This window comes from Hemicordylus capensis, chromosome 1 (genome assembly GCF_027244095.1).
Source record: "Hemicordylus capensis ecotype Gifberg chromosome 1, rHemCap1.1.pri, whole genome shotgun sequence".
NCBI classification, from domain to species: Eukaryota; Metazoa; Chordata; class Lepidosauria; order Squamata; family Cordylidae; genus Hemicordylus; species Hemicordylus capensis.
The window spans coordinates 223299524-223321091 of record NC_069657.1 but is presented as its reverse complement, the minus strand read 5'-3'; the positions used below and the strand labels follow the sequence as shown (position 1 = coordinate 223321091).

General features: G+C 41.9%; 1 protein-coding gene across 6 annotated transcripts in view; it reads right to left on the bottom strand.

The window, feature by feature from the left end:
* PARD3B (par-3 family cell polarity regulator beta) overlaps positions 1-21568 on the bottom strand; it is a 734574-nt gene that overhangs the window by 357778 nt on the left and 355228 nt on the right. For all 6 annotated transcript variants that reach the window (XM_053281579.1, XM_053281603.1, XM_053281561.1 and 3 more), the window contains one exon: positions 811-855. In XM_053281579.1, the coding sequence (XP_053137554.1) occupies positions 811-855 (45 nt within the window). The remainder of the gene's footprint in view (positions 1-810; positions 856-21568) is intronic.

Genomic DNA, 21568 nt, shown 5'->3' with positions numbered 1-21568 from the left:
CTTTGAACAAATAAATAGAAATAAAGAAACTGGGAAGCATTTCCTATTATCTCATAATACAAATAAAAATAGAACAAGATGGAGGTTATCTTCATAATCAGAAACAAAAGACAAAAGACCTTTTAGAATGTCTGGGTCTCACAGATGCCAAGGAAGTCAGCACCCCAATGGAAGCTAACTTCTTGAAACAAGATGCAAAAACCAAGCTACTTCCAAATAATGAGCAATATAGAAGAGCGATTGGAAAAGTGAGAGTTCTATAGCATTGACTCTTTGCCCAACAGTAACCTCTTTTGGCCACTAGAGGCATGATGAGTTATGTTAATAGGTCTCTCTTGGTCAATTAGTCAGTCAGAATTGTTCAGTTATTGAAGATTAGTGTTTGTTTGGGTATTTGGTTCTATTTCTCTTTCTCAGTATGTGATGTTTTAGATTCTTAATAAATCTTTATTTGTTTTTTGAATTCAGCCAACTCTCTCTTGTTTAAAAAAAAAAAAAAGAGGAATCCAAACCATAGTTTTTCCTGAAAATGATTCATTTTATGTGGAATGCCAAACAACTAATACATCTTAATTTATCACTGCAGAATTGTGCAGAACTCTTAGATTAATTTATCACTGCAGAATTGTGCAGAACTCTTAGATTAATTTATCACTGCAGAATTGTGCAGAACTCTTAGATTAATTAACAATTTGAAAAAACAAAATGTCTGTGTCCCTAGTTTCTGTAAACTAGAGAGATCTGATACTTCATAATTAGCTGTACTGTTTGCACAGTGAAATCAAGAAAGGTAAAACAAGAAACTCTTACCTAGTTTCTGTCCAGTCAACAAACTCACTTTGCTTTCATCTGCCACTAGACGAAGGGAAGAAAAAGAGATACACACATAGGTAAGATTCCTCCTTATTTAACAGACTCAATTGATTTGAGATATGTGAAACTGTTCATTTGTAAAAGTGTTCTTTTAGTGTCTTGTTCATACATCATATATACTAAGTTCCAATCAAATACTTCCTAGGAGATAAAGAAAAATATGGGCCCATTTTTTGGCATTCTACCTCCAAAACAAAATAATAACATATAATTATAGAAATAGTGTTACGCAATATACAAAGGAGACACTCTCATACAATTGGGAAAGAGAACTTCTAACATATATTGGAGCAGGGGATGCACCTGTACTTACCTGCACACACCCAATATAATGAATTATATTTAAATCCCACATGTACCACCTAGATGTAAACTTCTCTTATGTATCATCCAGATGTAGAGGCCGCAGCTGAAAAGCACAGTCTTGCTGACCCACCATGCTGCCAAACATTAAACTTTCCCAATAGGCCCACAGAGTTACACTTAGAATGTTCAGAGTTATTTCTAAATCTGCCAAAGTGATAATAGCTTATAATTTCTTTATCTCAGTTTCCTAGCATATATTGCAATTTATGTATACTAACTGTACCCGGACAGATAATCTGTGCACTAGGTCTTTGTTGCTCTCCTTGCCCCCCCCCATCATAGCCCCTGCTTTATTTCTCACTGTCAGCCACCCACTCTTGCCCCTCCCCTCCCTGCCACTCACCCCCCTTCCCACAGTTCACCCCTCCCCACCACTCACTCACCCCCTCTCTGCCGCTCACTCACTCACTTGCCCACTACCCGCTCCTCTTCCCTATCTGCATATGGAATCACCACAGTGCTTCTGTTCTCTTACCTCCGATTGGTAAGGCACTGTGTAGTGCTCGCTTCAGCAGCACATATACTAAAACTGGAACAATACTGGTAAGGCACTGTGTGGGCGGGGCTTGCCACGTACAACCTTAGTGTATTATATATACTGTGTATTATATATACAGATATACAAAGTAGAAGAAACAATCATTAGAATGATTGAAAGTTGAGTAGTTAACCGTTCCCACTCATTTGTGCTTAAATTGACAATCTCTTCTAGAATAATTCTCTTTTCTAGGATTCCCAACTATGCCCCTGGGCAACAATGGCAAAGAAAAAGATAAACAAAATAGATTGTGGTAAGTGAGAGGGAGGTAACCAGAGGAACTAAAAACGTAGGTTCTGTTTGCTCTCAAATCACAACAGTTTTTTTAGTGATACATTCTCTTCTGCAATAGCAAGTCAATTCTCTCTCCTTGAGTTGGGAGTGCAAAATGGTAGGCTCAGCAATGTTCTGTGCTGTCCAAATTATCAACTCAGTGGGGATTAAACTGATCTGGCAGTACAGAAGCACTTTACTACTAAAGTACACTACTGCTGTTTGAGAATATAGGTGTGAACATATCCTCAGGTGACTTTCCAACCATACCATCTTTTATCTCTCCTATGTCCTATATCAAGACCAACAGGTGGTCAAGCAGTTGAAACTACTGAATAACCCAGAATCAAATAGAAGATGAGATATTGAGGCATATAAAAAAAATAAAGAATCATAAAATAGTATTCATGCTCATATATTAAATGCAAAAAAGACAAGGCATAAATGCTTGGGGTTATACCAAGTCTTTAGTTTTACCTCCAATCTTTCTTAGAGTGCAAAAGTCTGAGTTTCGTCCCTCTGAGAAACAGCACATATCAGCAAGAATGTTGGGTCAAAAAGACAAAATACATCCCTATTAGAGAATCCTACACCTTTTCTAGCAGCAAAATTCTGTGAAGATACAATCCTATGTGGAATATAAGTAACCACAAGTATTTGCTTGACATCATCTCTACTAGATTGGTTAACATTCATGGTGGAAATTTGCTAAACGTGAGTGGTTAGGCCTCCAAGAATATGCTTTCAATAGATATCCCAGAACAAAGACCTTGTTACATGATCTATTTAGTGGCCAGGATTTTTTAAAATTACAATCAAGATGGCCACAGTACTGCTCCTTAGCACAAACATATTTCTATATCTTTGCCACAGCTTGTGTTTTTTGCAGGGGGAGCAGGAGAAAGGACAGAAGAGCTGTATTTAGATAAGCTATAATAAACTCAATTTAGACAAGCTACAACAAAATGAAAAAAAAAAAACCCTTTTCCAAACTGCAATAAACTTCACAAACAGTATTCTATCTGTAGAAAGCCTAACTGAAAACATCTTCTAAAAAGGAAATTAATCAGCCAAGATCCTGTTTCCAAACACAAACGTTTCTAACATGCTTTTAAGGCTCTAAATAAATTACTTTCCCTGATCTAAACATATTTGCAGGCGGTGGTGGAGGGTGGGGGGATCAGTTGCTAGCTCTCCAGATGGATATTATCCTTACACAGCCCTTTCAGCATAATAAAGATATAGCACCATCAATTAATTTTAAGTCAATGATTGTGCCAATAACATGACTCTCTAGCAGCTCTTATTTTTCTACTGCAGTGTTTCCTCATCTAGAGATGGCTGCATATTGCTCAGGGAATATGTCAAATTCTGGCTTGAAACCATGCCTTTACATATATTTCTTCGCTGTTTTCAAATGGAAGTGATTTCTATTCTCTGCAAAGCCTTCTTTCTCTGTAATGTAATGAACTAACTGCACAGTGACACACCAAATAAGCATTCATAAACCATGGGTAACCTCCAAAAACACTATCATAACTTTCACAACGCAGACTCAAAACTGAAACATGCAACACAATGTGGACTGGAACTTCCTTATTCAACCTTCTTTATATATCTTCTTTATATATAATTCTCTTAAATGTACCTGTTGCTAATCCCATGCGTGGCAGATCTCGCAAGAGTTTGCAAGCAGCTGCCGGAGGATAAGCGACAGGGATGGGGGAGAAAACTGGCAGCTGGCAGAGCCAGTGGCGTAACTAGGGAAAACGGCGCCCGGGGCAAGCACTGAAATTGCGCCCCCCCACCCCCCCAGCATACATCTGACTGACACACATGTATAAGAAAACTTTTATTGTTTTTTGAGAGAAAATAGTATTTATTTTTTGCATTTCAATTTATTTATTTCTACATTCTATATCCCACTCTCCCTCCAAGTAGCCCAGAGTGCTGCACTACATACTTAGGTTCTTCCTCACAAGCAGCAACCCTGTGAAGTTGGCCTGTATCTCAAACAACAGAAAAGGTTTCAGCCTCTTTCTGATAAGTTGTATGACACACATGTTCTATGTTTACACCTAACATTCTCTTTAATGGAAGCCCTTAGTAAGAGAGATAAAGACTGGTCCACTCATTATCCCCAAAACGCATTAGTCAAGCTCTACTGTGTCAGAATATTAACTTTATTATGGCTATATATTGATAGTTTTAAAGGGGGAGAGGAATAAGTTTTTATGTTGACATATCAACATTTACCTAGTGTTTGTAAAGATTAATTTGGCTATATTTATTATATTCAATTTGTAAGGAACAGTGAGCAAAGTCTCCTCTCTCAAGATATACTGAGAGCTCTGGGAACAGATGTTTGCTATCAGTGCAGAAGGAGAAATAGCTGTAAAAAATTCCTGTCTTCAGACAGATGACCCACTATTATTTGAAAAAAACAATTCATTTTTACTAACTTTCATTAAGGTCTACTTCCTATACAATGAAATGTCTATCATCTAATCAAAACTCAAAAAACAGCACCACAAAATAAACAACACCATGACAAAGAAAAAAGTAGCCATTGCCATATTCAGCTTGCATTCACAGAATATACATGGTTTTAACAATGATGGCAAATCACTTGAAATCATAAAGATACATCATGTTCCAACTAGCACAAATATACTACCAAGCAGCTGCTGTGGAAGGCCCCTGGCAGAGTCTCCTGGTAGGGCTGGGAGAGACTCCTGCCTGCAACCTTGGAGAAGCCGCTACCAGTCTTGGTAGACAGTACTGAGCTAGATGGACCCAGGGTCTGACTCAGTATATGGCAGTCAGCAGAGGTGCTATTATTGTTTTTTGAGAGAAAGTATTATTTGCTTTTTGTTTTTCGATTAATTTATTTTTACAGTCCTTCATCAAGAGACGCATTCCTGAGTTGGAATATCAATATGTGATGACAAAAAAGAACCAGTGCAAATGTTCTATTATGTGGTAAATTTGAATTTATCCCTAACATGTAGTGATTAGGGATACTTACAGACATACAAGTTAGAGGTAGTATCACCACTGAAGAATGCGCACATTATACTTAAGAAGTAGCTAAGGCTTTTTGTGAGCTCTGAAGCTGTAAGAGGTTTTGTCCATATTAATAAAAACATATGCCCTTGTTTCAGTTAATTCAGACTTAAAGAGTCAGCATAAGCCATTTTAATTAGCAAACCACTAGTCACACAAACTGTCAATGCAATGACATCAACACAATACATGTTCTGGTTTGAAAAGACTGCAAAACTTCTTAAACATGACAAATGTGAACCAACTGGAAAAAATAATTACAGAGAGAGGTATCTGAATCATGATAAAGAGTTTAACTTCTGTTCACTTCAAGTCCACTGTAGTGCAAGAGAAATTTTTTGTTTTTTGTTTTTTTTGTTTAAAAGGTCTGAGTACAAAGAGATGAAATATACAAGCTCCCAACAGGTTTATCTTCAAATGGCTCAATAGTATTTCTGGCATTAGAAGGATCATGTCATCTAAAGTAATCTCTCTCTCTCTCTCTCTCTCTCACACACACACACACACACAAACACACCTCCAGATTTATAGATCACACACACACACACACACACCGATACCCACATTCATGTGTTCTTCAAGGAATGGCTAATTTGACCACTTCAGCCCCCTGTAGGGACACGGGATGAGGAACACTGCAAGTGGGGAGGGGAACAGAGTGCGCCCCCACACCAGCCAGCGGAGAGGAAGCCGCAGAGCAAGGCAAACCCACGCCTTGAGCCGGACCTGCCCAGCCCGTACGAAATCACACAGCACATCAAAGTGCAGTTTGCTTTCAAGCAGGAAGGGACTCTTGAATCATTTTCAAGCTTTGTTCTCCCCGGTAAATCAATCGGTAAAACAAAGTAAATCAATTACTTTGAATGCTGCCAAGCCTCCTGAGTCTCTCCTCTGCTGCTCGCTGGCTGGCTGGCTGGTGGGGCGAGGGCGGAGCAAGCCTGCTGGGCTGGCCCAGCCGCCTGCGGCTGCCAGCCATGACTCTCGCGCTGGTGGGCGGAGCGGCCCGAAGGGGCGCGTGCTCAGTCCTGCCTGCCCGCCGCTTCTGGATGCCGGGCGGGCTCCCTCCTGCTGCGGAGAAGAGGAGCGCAGCGCCCAGCAGCTGCGCTGGCTGCTGCGCGGCGGCCGGCTGGCCGTCGCAGCAGCAGCCAGACCGATGGTGGGACGGGGACCTCCGTGGGCAGTGGACACTGGACAAGGTTGGAATTGAGTCGGGCCTGAATCAGCTGGGCTGCGGGCGGGCGAGGAGGGCCCCGACCTGCCCTCTCTCGGTTGCTGCTTGCACAGACGCCCCGCCGGCGCGCTCTGCACATGCTCCTCATAGGCACGGGGCGGTTACTGACTGTGACTGCTAAAGTTAAGTAAAGGCCGCCCCCGCCCCGCCGGCACCACCTGGACCGACCAAGTCACAAAAATCACAAAAAAACACACCTTATTACTCCTTGCGCTCAGTTTTGCTCTCTGTCTTGTCTCTTGTGCCGCCAGCCGGCCAAAGGTGAATTAATCCCCCTTTCCCTTCTGCTTCTTCTTCTTGCCTTGGGGGACAGCAGCAAGTCCGACTCCCTACCTCTTCGCAGACGCCGACGCATGTGCAGCACACTGCGAGCTGGGAGGAGGAGTCAGACACGGACACCAGCACGCCTGCACGACTGTGCGGGGCGGGGACTGGGAGGAGTGCAGCGGCCGGCCCGCCCGCGGATTAATTTTGGAGACAGTGACTCAGTCAGTCAAGAAACAAAGACTTTGGAATGGTCTGTGAGTGTGTGACGACGAAGATTTTAGTTGATTCAGCGCCCGCCCGCGGCGTGCCAGAGCCGAGCAGTGGGGGGGCAGCTCCGGGACCGGGGGAGGGGGGCGCCACCACGCCAACGCTTAAAAAAAACCAAAAAAACCCACCGCGGACGCTTAAAAAAAATAAAAAATAAAAAAAGGAAAGCCAGGGGAACGGCGCAGGTGCACTTTGGCGCCCCCCACGTGATCATCCAGGGTGGCGCCCGGGGCACGTGCCCCCCCTGCCCCCCCTATCGTTACGCCTATGGGCAGAGCCACACCTGCTGGTGGAGCTGCGCCAGTGGGAGGCGGTGGCCAGCCAGTGGAGCCGCGCTGGCGGGCAAAGCCGCACCGGCAGGAGACGACGGCTGGCTGGTGGGCGAAGTCATGCTGGTGGGAGGAGAAGGCCGGCCAATGGAGCCACGCCAGTGGGAGAAGCCGAGGAGACAGCCAGCCAACCAGAGGAGGTGGTGGCGGGCTGGCTGGAGGCGGCTGGCAAGTGGGTGGGTGGGAAGTTAAGCACTGGCAGGTGGCCGGCAAGAAAACAACAGTGGCGGTGGTGAGCAGGAGAAAACAGCTGGCCCAAACTAGAGGTGCAGATGCTCTGCACCTGGCCCAGCTAGTTTTTAGCTTATTTTCCTTAAGGAGAGAAAGCTTATGAGATCGCCTGGCAGTGTGTATCCGTGTGTCTGTCCCTATCAACTTAGCAATTCCTTCACCAAAATGAACCAAGATGGGTACAGTTGGAGGGACACATAGGGACACCTCAATGGTATAGTTTGTGATTATGTATTCCACCCTGATTCAAGATGGTGGACATGTGAATGTTTGAGGTGCAAGTGGTCTAACTTGTGAACCGCCTAACTGATTTGAACCAAATTTGCTACAGTTGTAGGGACACATAGGGATGCTTCAAGGGCATAGTTTGTAATGATATCACCCATCATGTTTCAAGATGGCTGGTGCATGTATGTTTGAGAAGTGGGCTAACATTTGGACCATCTAATAGATTTGAACCAAATTTGCTACAGTTGTAGTGAGTGACACATAGTGACAACTCAATGGCATAGTTTGTGATGATGTCATCCACCCCAATTGAAGATGGTGGATGTGTGAACATTTGAGGCGCAAGTGGAAACCAATTTTGACTAAATTTGGTACAGTTGTAGGGACACATAGGAACACCTCAATGGCATAGTTTGTGCTGATGTCACCCACCCCATTTCAAGATGGCGGACTCTTGAACATTTGAGGCACAAGTGAACCGGCTAACTTGTGTTTGAAGCACAAGTGAATCAACCCCATTTCAAGATAGTGGACTCATGAATATTTGAGCCACAAGTGAAACTCAGCTTGTGAACCATCTAACTGATTTGAAGCAAATTTGCTACAGTTGTGAGTGATGCATAGGAATACCTCAATGGCAGTTTGTTGTGATGTCATCCACCCCAATTAAAGATGGCAGACACATGAATCCAAGTGGGCTAACTTGTAAACCACCTAGCCAATCTGAATCAAATTTACAAGTATAGGGACACAGAGACGAGAGTTTGTAATTTTGTAATCTCCCTGTAATTTATGTAACCACCCTGGTTCAAGATGGCAGATGCGTGAACAGTTGAGACACAAATGGGCTAACTTGTGGACTGCCTAACAAGTTTGAACCAAATTTGGTACAGTTGTAGTAAGTGACACAGAAGGACACTTCAACGGCATATTTTGTGATTGTCATCTACCCCAGTTCAAGCTGGTGGACGTATGAACATTTAAGCCTGAAGTGGGCTAACTTGTGAGGATGGTACCGTATTTTATGGACTATAAGACTCACTTTTTCCCTCGAAAAATATCCGCCAAAATTCAGGTGCGCCTTATATGTTTTAACAGTTTAATATGTTAAAACTCTGAAAAATTGGATTAAAATTAAGGTGTGTCTTATAGTCCGTAGCGTCTTATAGTCCGTAAAATACGGTAATTATCAACTAAAATTATAGTAAAAGGGAGGTAGCCAGATTAGTTCTTACCAGAACAGCTTGTTTCTAGATGTCCTAGGAAATGAGGGGGCCATTGTCACAGGGTCTAAAGAAGGTCTGTGTATGTGCCCCTTTCCACAACCCCATCAAAGGCTTCCACATTCATCTCATCATGCATGTTCATGTGTCCCAACATTTAACTATTTATCATATTTTTATACCCTGATAAAATATTCAAAAATATCATATTACTTTTGCTATTAATTCCTGGATGAGATGTATGTAAACATGCAGGATTAGGGTACATGTTGGTCCTAATCCAGAGAGCCCCCATTGGACACAAACATAGGTTTGCTTGCACACTATGTGGCTTTGCCCTTTTTTTGTTTGAATAGCAGGTCCTCTGTGCTGCTGTTTTTCTCCCCCACACTTCTCACACTGGTGCTGTTGCATGGCAGGGGGGGCTACGGTTAAAAAAACAACTACAAAGGCTCCAAAGGAGGTCTGCTGTATGCATGTCTTATGGGAGCCATTATCTCTCAAAGTTCTTGAATGCTGAACAAGGAGAAAAGCAATGTATTTAGGTCTCGGTAGTTGCAAGCCTTTTTCTAAGCAGCACCTACAACAAATTACCAATGCTGAGCAAGAATCTACATTGAACAGATAACACGGAAAGAGATGACAAACGTGGGGTGAAGTATAAAGTATTCTAGCAAAAACAAGTGTGTGGACAAGCCTTCATGGCTGTATAGCTCACAAGGACCAAGTTTCTTTTTCAATATTTCTTCTCATTTGGGCTATATACATACAGTATTGTTTTCATCATAATGCAATTAGCTTTCCCCCCGTCTTTGTACCACCTCCGCATCTCACTCCTAAGTAATGCACTGTTAATTAAGGCCATCATAGCTTATTTTACACCTTTGTTGTTGCACCTCCTTTCCCACACGCTAAATGAAGCAGATTAATCCCTTGCAATAGAATACTGTAACACATTAATAAGCTACTTCCTAATTGAACTTGCAATATGCCATTATCACTTCCGCTCAGTTTCCAGGGCACAACCACCACTACTTTGTCAACAAAGCGTCTTTGTCATCAAAACTGAGCAGAGTTTAGGAAAGACCAAGACTGAACTTTTGGCATCACTGAGTCACTCCTGATTGCTATACTGGAGTGAGTGAGTGAATGAAATATTTGAGTGAAATAATACATAACAATAAATAAAAATATCTTTATTGCGATCATTGATCAGATGTATATACAAACAAATAATAATACATTCTGATAAGAATTCAATCATACAAAGTACATCAATGCAGAAGCATTTTGTAGCAGCATCTAAAAAGTAGGGCTAGAAGTTAGCTGTTGGTGGATCTTAACAGCAGCTGCACAAAATTTGGCAACACTGTAGGTGATAAAAGGTTCATCATCTGAATGGAGGAGTGTGGCATAAAAGTCAGCAGTTCGGCCAGGAAAGTGTGATAGCAGGGGAGAAATAAAACTGCATTATCATTATAAAAGGAACAGAACAGCAGCACATGGTGGACAGATTCAATCTCACCTGAGCCACAAGGGCAAATCCGACTGTCCAAAGGAATTTTCAGAAACCTTCCAGATAGAACTGCTGATGGTTAGGCGTCATATCTTGCTCTGAGAAGCACCCTATGATGGCTTGGTAGGGAAAGTGAGAGTAGGTAACTAGTAGGTTCCCGGTTAAAGTCACCAAGGTGTCCTTTTACAATCTCCAAAATGGAGTTTGAATCATTCTGGTGTTCAATATCCAAGATCCTCTGTTTGAGGAGCTCCTTGGCTTGATTGTAATCTAATAATGACAAATATTCAATAGAAAAGCCAAGTGATGACCATTTGCCCAATAGTGATTGTGTCCAGGAGGATTGAAACCTACAGGCCAGCATAAGAGGGATCAGCCCCAGAGGGGCAAAATGGATCTTGAGTCAATCAATCAATCAATCAATCAATCTTTATTACCAGCACAGGATCTTGAGTCAATAATTGAAATCCATGCTTTTGTCTCCAACCGCTCTAGGCCTGTTCCCTACCTCAGTGCTGCTTTGGAAATACATCTAGGGGCCCTAAATACTGCTCTAATAAACTTAGATTGGATAATCTCCAATGGCCTATAATTCTGGAAGACATTAACATTGCAGGGATAACCTCTCCACCTTTGGGGCGAAATAATCTTAATGTTGCTGATGTGCTCTGTTGTGCCTGTTGGGCAACGTACTCCACATGGGCCTTCCATGACCAATTGGCATGAAAAACCACACCAAAATAATAAAAAACTATTGACCTGCTTTATACAATGACCTTCTATATGCCAATTACATCTCTTAGGCCTCTTAGCAAAGACCATTACTCTGGATTTCTGGAAATTAATTACCAGGTGATTGTCCTTGCAATAAGTAGCCAGGAGCCTAAGTGCTCTCCTAAAGCCCACTGGAGTTCATGAGATGATGGCAGCATCATCTGTGTAAGCAGGATTGGGACAGCTGTGCCCAAAATAGTTGGGGGATGTAATGCTGGACCGGAGAGATTATTGGCTAAGATATTTATGTAAAGATGCAACAAGGAAGGTGCCAAAATGTATCCTTGTTTATCCTTGGTAGTTGTTAGATCTGAAAGAGAGCCTTGAGGATTACATCTCTCTCTTACACTGGTGTTCTCATAAAATTTCAGGATGAGAAAAAGTAAATGCCTATCAATATTAGTGTCCCTGAGTTTTTCCCAGAGGCTTATCCTCGAGATTGAATCAAAGGATGCTTTAAAATCTACAAAGGCCACATACAAAGAAGACTTCAACCATGGACCATGCCCTGGTATTATGCCCTCTGACTGAGAAATATAGTGACAAACCTTACTATATTTCTCAATCAGATGGTGTAATACCAGGGAATGGTCCATGGTTGAATCCTCCATTCTGAAATCAGCCTGTTCATTACCCAAAATACCTTCATGCAACTTCCAATCTAAATGCCTTGAGTAAAGTTTATTCACAACACTAAACAGGCTAATTGGGCGATAGTGAGCAGGATCATGTCTATCCCCTTTTTAAAAATGGGCATGATTATGGCTATGCCCCAGACTTCAGGTACGCACCCAGTTCAATCTATACATGTAAAGAGAGCTGGCAGAACAGGAGCCCACCAATCCGTGTTAAGCTTAATCATTTCAGGAGAGATGCGATCACAGCACGAGACCTTGCGAACTTAAAACAAAAATCAATACGCTTCTTGACTTCGGCTACTGAGACAGGGGGCCATTCAGGAAGTGGATCATTATTTAAATCTAATGGGACTGGTTCCTCTTCCTGAACCACATAGAGGTCTCTAAAATGTCATTCCCATGTCTCCATAGGGACCTGGTGGGTCAAATGGGAAAGATAATGGTCCAAGCAGCCAGCTCTAATATGCCAAAAGAGAGGGGAATTCCCCTCTCTGACTGAAATAATCAGCTGCTGTCAGGACAACCCTTGAGACTCTCTTTTCTTGAGCAGAGATTTATGGTGTTTTTTCCAGACCTAGTAATGTTGAAGGAGTTGTACATTGAGGGTCTTGGTATAATGTAAAATGTGTCACTAACTCCTTCTTGGCAGCTATACACTCTTGGCCGTACCAACCTCTAGACCTACCCACTGGCTGGGAGTTATAATTAGTTCTTTCCTATGGAAAATGATCTCATATCATATGAATGAGTGTCCCATAGCAATCATATACAAGTCTGATCTCTCCCTTTATTAACTCATTTTATTATTATTTCTCTGTGTAAACCGCCCTGGACCATTTTTGGAAGGGTGGTATAGAAATCAAATAGATAGATAGAAAGATAGATCACAGAGTCCCATCATATCATTAGTTTAACAAAATAACCATAATTTAGCCCATCTCTCATCCCACTTAATCTGTACTTCACCTGCCATGACTTCCAAAGCAAAACTAAATTTATTCCTAGAATGAGATATTCCAACTGGCAAATTAGTCCTTAAATTAGTTGCAAATTAGTTGTTTTAAATTGGCATTTATATTTGTATCTCTGTTTTAATTGTTTTTAATGAATTCTGTTTTAATTGTAAACCGCCCTGAGCCATTTCGGAAGGGCGGTATATAAACCAAATAAATAAATAATAAATAAAATCAAAGGGAGATGATTGCTATCAGGGCAAGAGTCAACCTCCATTTGAACAACACAACTGGCTAGGTTACGGGACATGAGCCAGTAATCCATGGTTTATATCCTGTTCCCAGACCAGTAGGTAAATTTTGCTGGAATGTCTCCACTCGCTGCTCCGTTTAGAATACACAGATCAAACCAATTGGCCATAACTAGGCCAAACACAGGCCTGCAATTGTATTTCCCATCCTTGACCATTGGCGGTGGAGGGGGGAGTCCCCCATGTCTTCTGGTGGGACAGCATGATAATGAATATATAGAGCTACAGTGAGGGAAATAAGTATTTGATCCCCTGCTGATTTTGTCCGTTTGCCCTCTGACACAGAAATGACCAGGCTATAATTGGAATGGTAGGTTTATTGTAGCTGTGAGAGACAGAATAACAACAAACAAACCCTCAAAAGCCCAGTGCCCAAAAGTCAGTGATGGATTTGCATTGTAGTGAGGGAAATAAGTATTCGATCCCCTATCAACCAGCAAGATTTCAGGCTCCCAGGTGTCTTTTCACTATATGCAGGTAACGAGCTGAAATGAGGAACAACCTCTGTAAGGGAGTGCTCCTAATCCCAGCTTGTTACAGTACCTGTATAAAAGACACCTGTCCATAGAAGCAAGCAATCACTCAGCTTCCAAACTCACCACCATGCCCAAGACCAAAGAGCTGTTGAAGGATGTAAGGGACAAGGTTGTAGACCTGCACAAGGCTGGACTGGACTACAAGACTATCGCCAAGCAGCTTGGTGAGAAGGTGACTACAGTTGGCACGATAACTCGCAAATGGAAGAAACACAAAATAACTGTCAATCTCCCTCGGTCTGGGGCTCCATGCAAGATCTCACCTCATGGAGTTGCAATGATCATGAGAACGGTGACAAAGCAGCCCAGAACTACACGGGGGGAACTTGTCAATGATCTCAGGGCAGCTGGAACCATAGTCACCAAGAAAACAATTGGTAACACACTACGCCGTGAAGGACTGAAATCTTGCAGTGCCCGCAAGGTCCCCCTGCTCAAGGCAGCACATGTACAGGCCCGTCTGCAGTTTGCCAATGCACATCTGAATGATCCAGAGGAGAACTGGGTGAAAGTGTTGTGGTCAGATGAGACCAAAATCGAGCTCTTTGGCATCAACTCAACTCGCCGTGTGTGGAGGAGGAGGAATGCTGCCTATGAGCCCAAGAACACCATCCCCACCGTCAAACATGGAGGTGGACACATTATGCTTTGGGGGTGTTTTTCTGCTAAGGGGACAGGACACCTTCACCGCATCGAAGGGACGATGGACGGGACCATGTACCGTCAGATCTTGGGTGAGCACCTCCTTCCCTCAGCCAGGGCATCGAGAATGGGTCGTGGATGGGTATTCCAGCATGACAATGACCCAAAACACACAGCCAAGGGAACAAAGGAGTGGCTCAAGAAGAAGCACATGAAGGTCCTGGAGTGGCCCAGTCAGTCTCCAGACCTTAATCCCATAGAAAATCTGTGGAGGGAGCTGAAGGTTCGGGTTGCCAAACATCAGCCTCGAAACCTTTCTGACTTGGAGAGGATCTGCAAAGAGGAGTGGGACAACATCCCTCCTGGGTTGTGTGCCAACTACAAGAAACCTGGTGGCCAACTACAAGAAACGTCTGACCTCTGTGATTGCCAACAAGGGTTTTGCCACCAAGTACTAAGACATCTTTTGTGAAGGGATCGAATACTTATTTCCCTCACTACAATGAAAATCCATCGCTGACTTTTGGGCACTGGGCTTTTGAGGGTTTGTTTGTTGTTATTCTGTCTCTCACAGCTACAATAAACCTACCATTCCAATTATAGCCTGGTCATTTCTGTGTCAGAGGGCAAACGGACAAAATCAGCAGGAGATCAAATACTTATTTCTCTCACTGTATATCATCCTGCCACATCCTTGCATTGAAATCACCTCCCTCTAAAATATACACTAGGGGTTTGGCCTCAATGTATTCCTCTAAATATTCATCTAAAATTTGCCATTGCTGCCCTATCAGGGAATGCCTAAGGGGGGTTAAATATATATTAATCAGAATAATCTGAGTTTGATTAAATTGTAGCAGGAAAAGGATATCAAATTTAGACAGTTATTTCATAAAAGAGATATATCTAGATTTATACGCCCAGCCAGCCATATTCCATGTGCAAAGGGAAAGTTCACACTGATCTGATAATTGTCACTTAGGTAATTCAACAGTGGCCAGGACAGAAGCCTGCTCATCAGATGGATTTGGTAGCTGAATCAGATCGGTAGATCTTGGGGCATTATCAGACACCGTTGGGCACACATCCCAGGGGAGACTGCTCTGTTATTTGGATGCCTGGAGAAAGAGACATCTTGGGACTGGATTGTAGAATGGCTATTGCTGGGTTCGGAGCTGGGGATGTGGATTCCTGAGAAGCTGATATCACATCCAAAGGAGAAGCCAGAACAGAGTGGACTATGATGTTGCTCTGAGGCTCCTTTATTGTAGAATCCTCTCCCACTGTCACTAAGAACTCAGGTTGAGGCACTGGAGAGACCCAAAGATCTGATGCCTCATACAGTTGAGATGGAGTAACTGATTGTATTGGGTGAACTGCCTGCTCATCTTCACTTAGTATACTCTGTGGGAAATCTCCTGTTACGTTCAGAAATTCCATTTGACTCTCCTCGTCGCTTTCTATCACAGAAGTCAGCTGGGCTATGGTCAGAGACGTCGCTTGCTCTTTCACTTAATCAAAAGCACATTTTATTTCCAGTGATTTGGTATCACCTGATGCCATCTTGGCCACACACCCCAGAATAATCATACTGGAGAAATTCATATGTTTTCCATATCTTGTAGTCCAAGAGGATTTTTAGTCTAGGTGTTTACCTTAAAACTAGGATGTGCATGAACTGGTTCGAACAGGGCCCAGTCTGGCAGTCTGGTGCCAGCGGGGGGGGGGTCTTTAAGGGCGGGGGATTGCACTTACCCCTCCTGCTGCTTTCCCCCCCACTGGCACTCCCTTTTTCTGAAACGATTTTGGGGCAGTAGTGTTCCTCCCTGCCCCCCCCGCCCGTGTTGTTATCCAGAAAGACAGGAGGTCACAAGCAACAGCGCGCCTGCCACGCACGTCACACGTTGCGTGCACATGTTACATGTGCGGGTGGGCGCACACTTGTGACTTCCGGTATTTCCAGCTAACAATGTGAGGCACTGCCGCCCCAAAATCATTTCAGAAAAAGGGAGCACCAGCGGGGGGAAAGCGACAGGGTAAGTGCAACCCCCACGCCCTTAAAGGGAGACCCCCGCTGGCACTGGACAGCACCTCCGCGGATCCACATCCCTACTTAAAACTTCTGTTCTACACTTTATGTTTATGAACATTATATTTTCAAGCCACCTATTGAGCTGTTTTTTTAAAATGCACAATAAATAATTTATTAATATTTATTTACTAAGTAAGTATACAGCCTTTCACCCTTTCTATAATTACTAAACTAAGGAAGTCCAACAAACACTGCCCAATGGAAGGGTGTATAAACATAAATGAAATATTAAAATACTATTAACACACTAACTAAAATCACCATATATAAGTGGTGACATTCTGAACTAGTATCTAGGGGCAGTGATGGACTGAATGTGCATTACTGAAATACTTATAAAGGTGAGGTAATTAATATAATTATGGTAATTAATAGGTTCTCCTACCTACCTGGCTACAATGGGCTTCTGCAGCTTTCTCTGGGGTAGAGGAGTGAATGAATGAGGCTTCTTTCAAAAATGGAGAATGTTTAAAATAATTTAAGCAACAAAACCATAACATACTATGACTGCATTTTATCTGATATTTTGCTGTAAAGTTCCAGTCATGAATGGGGGAGGGAGAGTGGGGAAATTTTTTTTGGTGAGGGGGGCATCAGCTACCCCTGGGGAGTCATCCCTGTCTCCAGGTAGCACTGGGAAAGTCCCCTCTCTGAAACCTTGGAGAACCACTACCAATCAGCAGAGACAATACTGAGCTAGGTGGATCAATTGTTTGACTCAGTATAATTCAATCTTAAAGTTCAGGGGGGAGAACTGTGATAAGACAAGCTTATAATGTCACTGGGAAATGGGAGGATTCAGATTTTCTGCAATATGGCTAACATTCCTTGAAAGAGTTGAAGAAAACGTCTCAATGAAAGGGAAAATCATGGCAAAATATTAGTCTTAACTAATATTTAGTCACATTCTGCCCAATGTGAGATTCAGAAAGTGACAAACAACTGACAGAATATGTTAAAATTGGTGGGTGGGTGTATGTACACACACGCACGCGCGCACACACACACTCATTTACCTGAACACTACCGGATATTTTGTATCTGAGTCAACATACAACAAAATAGCTACTCGTTAATATGATTCAATTCCCTCTTTAGCTGCAGGCTAAAACTAACATGGCTCTTTCATGCTTTGAATGCAATTCCCATGGCTACTGTTCTTACGGATCATTTATGCAAGGCCCAAGTAGTTTGTGTGTATGTAGGTCTGCAGAAAACAATAATGATATTAATATAAGTAATACAATGCAGGGCTTTTGAAAATGATATTTGTCTTCTGTTACAACTTGCAAAAATCCATTTTGTCATGCAGCTGGGAAAGAACACTGGTGCACACGTGACCAGTTAATGCATTTTTAGTGCATAATGTGGCAATTATTGTCTATACAACTGTCCTATTGTGCATGAATAGGAAGTGGCATCATCCTTACAATAAATTGTACGGTAATTAGCTATTTCCCCTCATTTCCTTTCTGAACTCCCATAACACTCAGCTATATCATCTGTCTTGCTTATTTGCAAAAGTAAGAACAAACCATCTGTACTGCCACTGTTCTAAATTGGATGGACTGTAATTTTCAGGTCTGTAAAGCAAAGGCTAGAAGCTCAAACCTTGGAATTGTTTGCTAAGGGTCAGATTTTATTTAACTTAGGTGCCCTAATGAAGAGACCAAATACATAAAGAAAAGCCCGATTACTAAACTGCCACCCAGTTCTATAGAAAGAGAGAGAGAACAAATATCATCAGCATAATCCAGTTATTTAGAGCTTGTTAACAAAAGTAAAAAACTTGGGGCATTCTCCCCCATCTCCTTTTAACAATTTTTATTGAATGACATTATGTGATTTACAACTAGGGCATTCTACCAACCAGTTTTATCTTCCTTCCCTCCCCAATGCCATGCTGCCTGCCCCAAGCCAGCCCTCCCTCCCAAGTTTGGGACATTCCCACCAGGCACATTTGGTGCAATATGTTCTTGTCAACTGCAGCAACTTGAAGTTTTAAATCAAGAAACAGATTAAAATTATTCCAAAACTGTGAGTTTGGGTGACCAGGTTGGAAATGTGTACAGCCTAATCAGCTTTATATTATTATTATTTTTACATTCATATCCCTCTCTTCCTCCAAGGAGCCCAGAGTGGTGTACTACATACTTAGGTTTATCCTCACAACAAGCCTGTGAAGTAGGCTAGGCTGAGAGAGAAGTGACTGGCCCAGAGTCACCCAGCTAGTTTCATGGCTGAATGGGGAGTTGAACTCGGGTCTCCCCGGTCCTAGTCCAGCACTCTAACCACTGCACCACGCTGGCCTCACCTGTTTTGAACTGGTTTGGAATCCTGAACATAGGAAGCTGCCATATACTGAGTAAGAGCATTGGTCTATCTAGCTCAGTATTGTCTTCACAGACTGGCAGTGGCTTCTCCAAGGTTGCAGGCAGGAATCTCTCTACATAAATCTTATGTATTTTAAATGACAGAATAGAGGTTTAATATTTTTGTATAAAATTGAGGAGAAATCAGTCATATTTGTAGTGTATGATAGTTTGATATATCTAAGTAACAATCTAATGATTGTTCTCTAGCTATGCAATGTACTCTAAGCTACATGAAATAGCTCTGAGCTATTTCATGTACATACTACAAGTTACAGGGCATGTATCTTTAATAAATCAGGTTCTTCTTATCATCATCATCATATTAGGGTGATATAACTTCAACTTGTATTCAGTATCAAAAGGAACTAAGTTCCAGTAGAGGCTGCATACTTTTTGCCTTTTTCTATGTTGAAAAAACAAAACTAACTGACTACTTGTACTTAATATTTTCCTGGGCAAAAACCATTAAATTTCCGGTTATTTATTTTATCGGCTCTCTCAGGCTAATATGTTTACCAAGCAAGATTTCATAGTCAATAACCCAAGGAACTCTAGAAAGCTCTCCCAAGTAAATTTTGCATCCATGACCCTTTAATAAATCACCAGAAACTCTGGAGAGCTAATCAGATTATACAAGGGCACAAACTCATCAGTGCATTTAGAAATCAATAATGGTTGTGCAAGGGGCTTTAAAATTGTTATGTACTTCTGTAAGATTTCTATGAGATGGGTATGTTCATTCCTAGTTTAAAGCTGGGCAACAGAGGCCGAGATATATTAACTTGGGACAGGTTTAGTGAACCCATGCTAAATCCAAGTCTCTGGAACCAACATCTCAGATTTTAATAAACATGTGCTTGGTATATAAATGAGCAATCCCAAATAATGACGAACACATCCACTTTGCATGTTGTGTTGCCTATTAGTATTACTCTTATCATCAACATAAATATATAAGAAATTCTTTGCTGATTCACTTCTTCATTCACAAGATGTTTGTACCATCAATTGAAAAACTTGACTGAACATTTAAAATTGTTTACACCATCATCTATCTTCAAAATTTTAGGAGGGCAGCTATTTTTGTAATGCAGAAAAATATTTTAACCACACAGACATATCTAACTTTTGATCCCCACCCCCCACCTCCCGCTCTTAAATGCTCAGAAGTCTGCTCTTTTAAAGCTGCTGTAAGGAGAAGTCCCTTTGGCAAGATAAACCTTTGCATACATAAAATTCAGCAGAAAGCAGGCAAAACAAAAATCCTATCTTGTGCATACACTTTGTGAATATTTTTAAACATCTAAATGTCCTAGTTCTGCAAATGTGCTGACTATTCCAGCTTGTCCAACATTTCATTCAGTGTTTATCCTTAAAACCTTTGAGCGGGGGGCGGGATATAAACTGGACTATGTAAATTCCAAATGTTCTCTACTGGCCAATGTCTATTGGTCAAAAAGTCTTCTAAAGAGCCCCACCAGAAGCTAAGGCCTAAGTTCCAAAAAATAGGCAGAGTCGACAATTTTTCCATTCAGTGGGGAAAGGTGTTGGGCCAGAGGTATATGAAAACCAGGGCTTTCCCCTAAAAATTAATAATCTCAATTTAGATAAGAAATATGACACCTTGATAAGTGAGCAAAGAGGAGCAAAAAGTGAGCACTTATTAAGCAGTGACTCTCTTACATTTATCAGGGGGAGATTAACTGTCCCTGCCCAACCCCAGCACCACATCCTTTAAGTGACTGTTGGTGGTGCACACCTACTAAGTAGGAGTCGTCCTCGTAGTAGTACTAGCAGCAGCAGCAGCAGCAGCCTTTTTTGATGTATTTTAAGCCAAGTTCCACTATAGGAATATATGAACTCTGTATCTTTCCTGTCATGCTTAAAATGCTATGTTTTGTATGTTTTTAATTCTTTATCAATATTGTATGACTTTTGAAATGTGTGTGTGTTTTCTCTCTCTCTCAAAGAAAAATATCAGAGCCTCACAAGCACAATCTGAAGGCCAAGAAGCTAGGAAAACTTTCCATAGCTCACGGAGCAAATATGTTTTAGATAATTTCACCACTGCCATGAAGCCTCCTTCCTTATTTTCCAATCAATTACTGATTTGTAATTCATATGTTCTGAAACCCTTGATTACTGGAAGCAGAAATGTGGTGAAGTGGGTGGCTTCGTAAGGCTCAGTTAACAGCATGGCCCAAACCAACAGATCCATATCGGTAGAGGTTTCATGTGAAATATTTTGTGGCTCCTCAGCCACCACATGGTAAAGAGTGGTCTGTTTTCATCTCAGCATCTGAATCCTGGATCAGCAATAATCATGGCTATTTCACAATTTAAGGTAGTTTCACATATTATAGGAAGTTGTCTAGCACATCTCTGCAAGAAACATTCCAACATGAGGGAAAGAAACCTATACACAGTAAACACAATTCCGGAGCCATGTTTATACATGCATATTTCCCCTGCACATTAAGATCCTTGCTAATGAGACATGCAAGAAGACCAATAGGAGTTCATCTGTCCTTGAACACTGGAAGTAGCTCCAGTGCCAATGAGCGGTATCAACATGGAGTGAGAGGTGAGGACAAAAAAGACTTGAGGTACAGAAAAAGTAGTGCAGTATCCATAATAGTATCTCGATATTTTAGTATATGATTCTGAACCTCTAGAAAGCTACCTATAACCTATGTGTACTGCTGATATGACTGAAGATATTTCTGAAATATTTGGAGATACCAAATTCTGATGTTACACGCAGGTCCCAAAAGCACAATGCCTGAACACAACCAAGATCTCAAAAGAATGAATGAATGAATTTATTATTACAGTCAGT